General features: G+C 46.7%; 1 protein-coding gene across 4 annotated transcripts in view; it reads right to left on the bottom strand.

The window, feature by feature from the left end:
* Positions 1–7,944, bottom strand: part of SPINK2 (serine peptidase inhibitor Kazal type 2) — a 9,573-nt gene extending 1,629 nt beyond the window's left edge. The window contains exons 1-3 of one of the 4 annotated variants that reach the window (XM_032274303.1): positions 7,713–7,944; positions 6,741–6,784; positions 850–959 (exon numbers count right to left, since the gene is read on the bottom strand). In XM_032274303.1, coding sequence (XP_032130194.1) covers positions 850–959; positions 6,741–6,784; positions 7,713–7,872 — 314 coding nt within the window. In that variant the 5' untranslated portion in view covers positions 7,873–7,944. Of the gene's footprint in view, positions 1–849; positions 960–6,740; positions 6,785–7,667 lie in introns of those variants that run through there. The other 3 variants (XM_032274304.1, XM_032274307.1, XM_032274306.1) reach the window with 3 other exon arrangements.
* Positions 7,945–8,685: the final 741 nt, after the last annotated feature.

Raw genomic sequence — 8,685 nt, forward strand, 5'->3', positions numbered from 1 at the left:
AAAAAAAAAAAAAAAAAAAAAAAAAAAAAAAGAATCAGAGAAGACCGACTGAAGTCAGATAATGAATCCCTGCTCTATACAAAGCTGCATACCTGAAGAAGCAGTCACAGTGACCTGGTCAGGTGTGCTACATGAAGCGTATCAAGTATAATACACTCATTACTTACCATTCCACTAAGTAGCGTCAGTAAGTCCTACTTCCTGACTAGTAGTACAGGGTGTGCAGATCACCCACACATGCCCTTTGAATTAAAAATAAAATTTAATACTCCACAGAGTTTAACTATTCAATAGACTCTTAATTTTAGGAAATTTCGAATTCTTGGGCAATAATATAATTTGATTACATCTTATTCTTTAACTTGACTCGAAAAATGCACTGAGGATTTTGCATCTTTTTAATCATCACCCTGAAAACTGAGAACTACCATGTCATGTTTGATACTTATATCCAAGAAAATGGACACTACCTCCTAAGTAATCAAAATCCAACAAAAGAAATGAAGAGCCCGGGCACAGTGGCTCACGCCTGTAATCCCAACACTTTGGGAGGCCGAAGCAGGTGGATCACTTGAGGTCAGGACTTTGAAACCAGCCTGGCCAACATGGTGAAACCCCATATCTACTAAAAATACAAAATTAGCCGGGCATGGCAGTGCCTGTAATCCCAGCTACTTGGGAGGCTGAGACATGAGAATTGCTTGAACCCAGGAGGCGGAGGTTGCAGTGAGCCAAGATTTCGCCACTGCACTCCACCCTGGGTGACAGAGTGAGACTGTCTCAAAAAACAAAGAAACAAAAAAAAACAAAGAAATGAAGAAAAATTTTACAGTTATAAAGTCACATTACCTGATTTTCATGCACAGAGTACATTCATTGGGATAAGTGGACATGTCACTGCCACACACAGGGTTAAAGTCCCTGGGACATCCTGGTAATTTATACTGAGCGCAGTTTGGCTGGAAAAAAGAGACAGAGAAATTCGACAACGACTTGAGATACAGTCATATAAAATAGCTCAGAGGAGAATATGTTCCAGATCTCCCTAGATTTTCTAGACTAATTCAATAAAAATATTTTTATTTTCCAGAAAAAAAGTTTTCTAATGCAAAAATCAGATACAATGTTGGTGTGATGGTTCAATGCATACTATGTAAAAAGAGGACCTCGGCTGGGCATGGTGGCTCACGCCTGTAATCCCAGCACTTTGGGAGGCTGAGGCAGGCGGATCGGATCACTTGAGCTCAGAAATTTGAGACCAGCCTGACCAACATGGAGAAACCCTATCTCTACTAAAAACTACAAAATTAGCCGGGCATGGTGGTGCATGCCTGCAATCCCAGCTACTCAGGGGGCTGAGGCAGGAGAATCACTTGAACCCAGGAGGTGGAGGCTGGGCAACGAGAGTAAAACTCTGTCTCAAAAAAAAAAAAGGGACCTCAGAGGCTTCAATCTGGCTGATTTTTCTTTTTTTTTTTTTTTTGAGACAGTCTCATTCTGTCTCCCAGGCTGGAGTATGGTGGCGTCATCTTGGCTTACTGCAACCTCCACCTCCCAAGTTCAAGCAATTCTTCTGCCTCAGCTTCCCAAGTAGCTGGGACTACAGGCACGTACCACCACACCCAGCTAATTTTTCTATTTTTAGTAGAGACAGGGTTTTACCATATTGGCCAGGTTGGTCTTGAACTCCTGACCTTGTGATCCGCCCGCCTTGGCCTTCCAAAGCGCTGGTATTACAGGTGTGAGCCACCACACATGGCCAATCTGACTGATTTTTAAATGAAAGTCTGAGACATTTCATCATATCATCTAGCTTCATAATTTACACTTCACTAAAATCTCCATGTGGATGTTCTATTAAATTCCACCTTAATCCCTTGGCTTAATGCCAAGACAAAATCAGGAATCTCATCCTTCAGTCTGAATTTTTAAGACACTGACATTTAGCCAAAAACATTAAAGAAAGCAGGAGATTCACAATGGAAGCAAATTTGTGCCAAAGGAAAAATGTTTAAAGCAGGTTCATCATCGACGGAGACTCCGATTTTCATGCCACAAGATACTAACTACAGGAAGAGAGTTCAATCCGGGCAGACATTTCCCCAAAACTTCCTCTCCACTCTCCGGAAGAGGGCCACTGCACATTTATTATTCCTTAATGTCATTTTAATTCTTACAGAAGGGCAGAGTGTGGTGGTTCCTGCCTGTAATCCCAACACTTTGGGAGGCCAAGGCGGTGGATCACCTGAGGTCAGGAGTTCAAGACCAGCCTGGCCAACATGGTGAAACCTCGTCTGTACTAAAAATACAAAAAATTAACCAGGCATGGTGGCGGACGCCTGTAATCCCAGCTACTCGGAGGCTGAGGCAGGAGAATTACTTGAACTTGGGAGGTGGAGGTTGCAGTGAGCTAAGATCTGAGATTGCGCCATTATACTCCAGCCTGGGCAACAAGAGCAAAACTCTGTCTCAAAAAAATAAAAGTAAAAATAATTCTTGGCCAGGTGCAGTGGCTCATGCTTGTAATCCCAGCACTTTGGGAGGCCAAGGTGCACAGATCACAAGGTCAAGACCAGCCTGGCCAATATGGTGAAACCCCATCTCTACTAAAAATATAAAAATTAGCTGGGCATGGTGGTGGGTGCCTGTGGTCCCAGCTACTTAGGAGGCTGAGGCAGAAGAATCACTTGAACCCGGGCGGTGGAGGTTGCAGTGAGCCAAGATTGCGCCATTGCACTCCAGCCTGGGCAGCAAGAACGAAACTCTGTCTCAAAAAAAAACAAAACGAAAAGAAAGAAAAAGAAGAAAAGGGTTAGAGGATTCACATTTCCTCATTTTGAAACTTACTATAAAGCTATAGTAATCAGGCTGGGAGCAGTGGCTTACGCCTGTAATCCCAACATTTTGGGAGGTCAAGGCAGGCAGATCATCTGAGGTCGAGACCAGCCTGGCCAACACAGTGAAACCCCATCTCTACTAAAAATACAAAAATTAGCCAAGCATGGTGGTGCATGCTTATAATCCCAGCTACTCGGGAGGCTGAGGCAGGAGAATCACTTGAACCCAGGAGGCAGAGATTGCAGTGAGCTGAGATCATGTCACTGCACTCCAGCCTGGGCAACTAGAGCAAAACTCTGTCTCAAAAAAAAAAAAACTACAGTAATCAAACAGTGTGGCAATAAGGATAAAGGAGGATAAACTATGAGAAAGCACCAGAAGGTACAGGGAGAAAAGCAGGCTGTGTTAATGAGGTTAGACTTTCTCTGTGGGCAATGAGAAAAAGTCCTTGAAGATTTTGCACAGAGACATGCTACACTCAGTCAAAGTTTTAGAGACTAATTGTAGCAGCAGTGTGTAGCAGGAACTGGAACTGGAAAGTGAAGATACCAAAAGGCTGGGGAAAATCCATTGAAAAGCCACTAAGTTAATCTAGGTGAGAGATAATGGGGGCCCTAAATTAGAGCAGTGGCAATAGAAATCAGGGGGGAAGAAAAAAACCAAAGATCTTTCTCTCTCTCTCTTTTTTTTTCTTAAGGCTGGTCAAGTGAAGCAGAAGAATGGAAAAGGAACAGAGAAATCTGTGGTTGTGATCAATTAGCTGTAAACACCACTGCACGAAAACCAGCCAAACCAAAGATCTCTTGTGTAGGTCATCCTTTTAACAATCCTGTCAAATGATAGCAGGTCCAGGCCAGGAGGTAGCTCAAGCCTGTAATCCCAGCACTTTGGGAGGCTGAGGTGGGTGGATCCTTTGAGGTCAGCCTGGCCAACATGGTGAAACCCTGCCTCTACTAAAAATACAAAAAAATTAGCTGGGTGTAGTGGCACATGCTTATAGTCCCAGCTACTCGGGAGGCTGAGGCAGGGGAATCGCTCTAACCCGGGAGGCAGAGGTTGCAGTGAGCAGAGCTCTCACCACTGAACTCTAGCCTGGGTGACAGAGTGAGATCCATCTCAAAAAAAGACAGCAGGTCCTATAGCACTGGCCTTAGCTCCCGAGTATGAGTGCCTTCTTAAATTCTGCAGGATCTCAGTCACCCTAATCCCAGCCTTGAAACAAAGGTACCATAATTCCCATTTTCTTTTTTTCTTTCTTTTTTGAGACGGAGTCTTGCTCTGTCACCAGGCTGGAGTGCAATGGCGCGATCTCGGCTCACTGCAACCTCTGCCTCCTGGGTTCAAGCGATTCTCCTGCCTCAGCCTCCCAAGTAGCTGGGATTACAGGCACTCACCACTGCGCCCAGCTAATTTTTGTATTTTTAGTAGAGTGGGGGTTTCACCATCTTGGCCAGGCTAGTCTCAAACTCCTGACCTCGTGATCCACCCACCTCAGTCTCCCAAAGTGCTGAGATTACAGGTGTGAGCCACCACGCCCGGCCATAATTCCCATTTTCTAAAAGAAAATCAAACCCAAGCAAACTGAATCACTGGCTAAAAGTGTTACTGGGCATCCATGAGATGCTAAAGACTGAGCACCGAATAGCAAATAAGACATTATCCCTGACAACAGGCATATACAGTTTCCTGGAAGAAATAGGCAAACAGGCAGTTACAATCCAATGCTATGATGGGGTAGAGAAAAGCACTGGATCTGGAGTCACACTGCTTGGATTTGAAGCATAGCTCCACCACTTCCATGTGACCTTGACCAAAGGGCTACTAATCAAGTAATGTTCTCTACCTCCCAGTCCTGTGAAAGATGAAATTAGTTATTATACATGAAGCATTTAGAACACTGGTGTGGCCGGGCGCAGTGGCTCACGCCTGTAATCCCAGCACTTTGGGAAGCCGAGGCGGGTGGATCACGAGGTCAAGAGATCGAGACCATCCTGGTCAACATGGTGAAACCCCGTCTCTACTAAAAATACAAAAAATCAGCTGGGCATGGTGGCACGTGCCTGTAATCCCAGCTACTCAGGAGGCTGAGGCAGGAGAATTGCCTGAACCCAGGAGGCGGAGATTGCGGTGAGCCGAGATCGCGCCATTGCACTCCAGCCTGGGTAACAAGAGCGAAACTCCATCTCAAAAAAAAAAAAAAAAAAAAAAAATAGAACACTGGTGTGGCATGTAGGTATATAAGTATTTACTGTTACAATGGTGATGATGATGCAGTACAGGTAAGCACAGAGAAAGTATGTGTATATATCTCTGCTTTGGAGGAAGGGAATAGGGTGGGAAGGCTTCCTGGAAGAGTCCTACTGTGAGCTGAACGCTCAAAGTTAACCTACTGAAACCAATACCCTCATATGTCAAATAATGTCTATCTTACAACAGCATTGTGAAAATTGAGAGACCAAATATACAGACAATGACTAGACCTTATATAAAACAGAACTCTGACCCACAGCCTGCAGCAACCTGCCCAGGAACCCAAACCATTATTCAGAATAACCAGCCCAGGAGGTCAGCAGGCTATAAGTCAGACTTGTAGGAAATCAGATTGCTCTCTCTAATGATAGTCCAGAAAGCCAAACAATAACCCCTTTACCATCAGCACAAAATGGCTAGGACTTTTTTTTTTTTGACATGGAGTTTCACTCTGTCATCCAGGCTAGAGTGCAGTGGTGTGATCTTGGCTCACTGCAACCTCCACCTTGGGGTTCAAGCAATTCTCCTGCCTCAGCCTCTCCAGTAGCTGGGATCACAGGCATATGCCACCACGCCCGGCTAATTTTTTTTGTATTTTTAGTGGAGACAAGGTTTCACCATGTTGGCCAGGGTAGTTTCAAACTCCTAACCTTAGGTGATCCACCCGCCTCAGCCTCCCAAAGTGCTGGGATTACAGGCAGGAGCACCGTGCCCGGCCGCAAAATGGTTAGGACTTGATTACTAACTGACAGCTTCCCTAATTTCTGTCCTCGATTCCAACTTAAAACAATCAGAGAAAACCAAATATGCACCCCTAACCAATGCCATAGAATGTCCTGCTTCTAGTTAGCCCACCTGCAGCATCCCTGTGCCAACAGCCTCCAATCAGGCCATACCTGAAACCATTCCTATTTTCCACTATAGTTTTCCCACTTCTCCCTTTGACTCAAGTCCCTACGGAAATGCAAGTGACAGTGGCTGACTCCTTGCTATACCAAGCCCTGAAAAAAATATTCTTTGCTTGTTCTCAGTTGGTTTGTCTCCATGTACATCCTCAGAATTCAGTTTGATAAAGTACAAATGTCTAATACAAGGCATAACTATTTTTCCAAGGACCTTTTGAATCCTTAAAGGAAATATTAGGCCAGGCACGGTGGCTCAAGCCTGTAATCCCAGCACTTTGGGAGGCCGAGGCGGGTGGATCACTAGGTCAAGTGATCGAGACCATCCTGGTCAACATGGTGAAACCCCGTCTCTACTAAAAATACAAAAAATTAGCTGGGCATGGTGGCACGTGCCTGTAATCCCAGCTACTCAGGAGGCTGAGGCAGGAGAACTGCCTGAACCCAGGAGACGGAGGTTGTGGTGAGCCGAGATCGCGCCACTGCACTCCAGCCTGGGTAACAAGAGCGAAACTCCGTCTCAAAAAAAAAAAAAAAAAATTAAATATTAACACAAACAAAGACTCAGTGGTTTTCAACTAAAATGTACACTTTTATCTGAATCAAAAGGCCTGCCTGAGAACCTGGTTTTAAATGCAGTCCTCAACAGTTTTCAAAAGCGGTAGGTCAGACCTGAAAGCCAGCCTCCCTCCCAAACGGTTTTGGGCTTCGCTGTATTATTAGAAACAGTACAAGTGATTTCCTACTTACCGTTCTATATTCTGAAGCCTGACCAAATCGAGGGGCCAGAGTGCCTGCAAGAAGGAAGCACAAACATTTTGCAGTATGGGATCAAGGTAAGGTATTGTTCGTAAGATTTTTTTTTTTTTTAGTAAGTTCTTGCTATGGTGCCCAGGCTGGTCTTGAACTCCTGGGCTCAAGCGACCCTCCTCCCTAGGCCTCTCAAAGTGCTGGAATTTGAGGCGTGAGCCACCACGACCAGCCTCATTAGGATGTTTTAAAGTCCAGTTTGGGATTTATCCAGGCCACATCTTCTATTTTCCCCTCTAAGGCCTACTTTCTTTGAACTGTTCCCTTCCCACTTTTGCCAGAAAGGATATTCCGTCTTTTATGGCACTTCTCTCCACAAGCACATAGAAATAACAGCTGGTTCTGTTCTCTTTAGGTTTGGTTGAGAAAGGACTTTGAAGCTATGGAATAAAAGTCGCGCTAGCGCACTGCAGCCTCAATTCCTGGTTTCAGGTGAACCTCCCACCTCAGCCTCCGGGGTAGCTGGGACTGCCGGCCTGAGCCACGGCACCCGGCCCAGGAAGTAACCCTTAATAGTTCATGATGTTCTTTTCCTTTGCAACTCGGGGTAACAAATACAAAATTTAATACAAGATAGGAGCATTTAAACTCCATTTTAAGAAAGGTGTCCAGTGTGGCTAGACAAAAGCCCCTTTCTTGTCAGCATCCACCATTCCTCACTCCTGCCCATCTCCTGCCGGGGTCCCGTGGGGGCCATACCTTAAAACCCAACTCCTCATCTTGGGTGCCAGAAAATCTACTTTAACAGAGAAAGCCCCCTAGACAGCAGATGTCCCTTGGAGCTGGGAGCGAAGCCCAAGCAAGAACTAAAGAGGGTGGCTGACTCCACAAAGCCACCCCCACACCCCAGGGTTCGAGCTCCTCCACCTAGCAAGTACGCTGGGGAACCGCCAGTAACGGATGCGGGGGTACCGTCGCCGAGGCCGCCCGGAGCCGGGCAGGGGCCGCCGCCGGCGTGACTCCCTCTCCCGCGCTCCTCCGGAGGTCCTGGCTCGTCAGGATTGCTCCGAGCGCTACCTGCGAAAGTCACGGCCAGAAGCAGCAGAGCCCAACGCAGCATCGCCTGCGCCATCCTCCGCCGCCGGCCGTAGGGCCCCTGCGCTCTGGAGCCTGCGCCACTCGCAGGGGGCGCACGCGGGCCGGCGCGAGGGGAGGGCGGGGGGGCGGGGCGAGAGTGGGAGGAAGGGCCGCGGTAGGTGGCGGGGCAGGAGGGGCGGCGGGAAGAGGAGCCGGGAAGGGCAGGGGAAGAACCGGAAGAGCCGGGAAGCGGAAAGGTAGGAGGATGGCGGAGGGGGCCGTGGGAAAGGAGGGAGTCGGAGAGGTGGGGACGATTGTTCCCCCACTTCCTCTCCTCCCAGCCGAGATGAACCTCTCCCTCCAGCGTACAAGAACCTGTGAAAGTCCTAGGGAGCCCTCGTGGAGCTCTTGGGAGTTCTGTCAGTCAACTCCTATTTCTTAAGCATCTGCTAGGTCCCAGGAAGTGTTTTGTTGATGAAGGCACAGCCCTGACCTCGACAAAGGAGGTCCTTGCTCTCAGGAAGCGTTCAGTCTTTCCCTTTTAAAATATATTTTTAAATTATTTTAGTTGACACAATGATTGTACATATTTATGGGGGTACATAGGGATATTTGGATGCATACAATGTGTAGTGATCAAAACAGGATAATTAGCATATTCATCACCTCAAACATTTATTATTACTTTGTGTTGAGAACATTCAAAATCCTCTCATCTAGCTACTTGAAAATACGTAATAAATTATTATAAATTTCAGGCAGGGTCTTGCTCTGTTGCCCAGGCTGGAGTGCAGTGGCATGATCTCAGCTCACTGCAACCTCCACCTCCCAGGCTCCAGCGATCCTCCCACATCAGCCTCTCTCCCAA

This window comes from Sapajus apella, unplaced genomic scaffold (assembly GCF_009761245.1).
Source record: "Sapajus apella isolate SASKATOON/1434 unplaced genomic scaffold, GSC_monkey_1.0 scaffold5, whole genome shotgun sequence".
Lineage (NCBI taxonomy): Eukaryota > Metazoa > Chordata > Mammalia > Primates > Cebidae > Sapajus > Sapajus apella.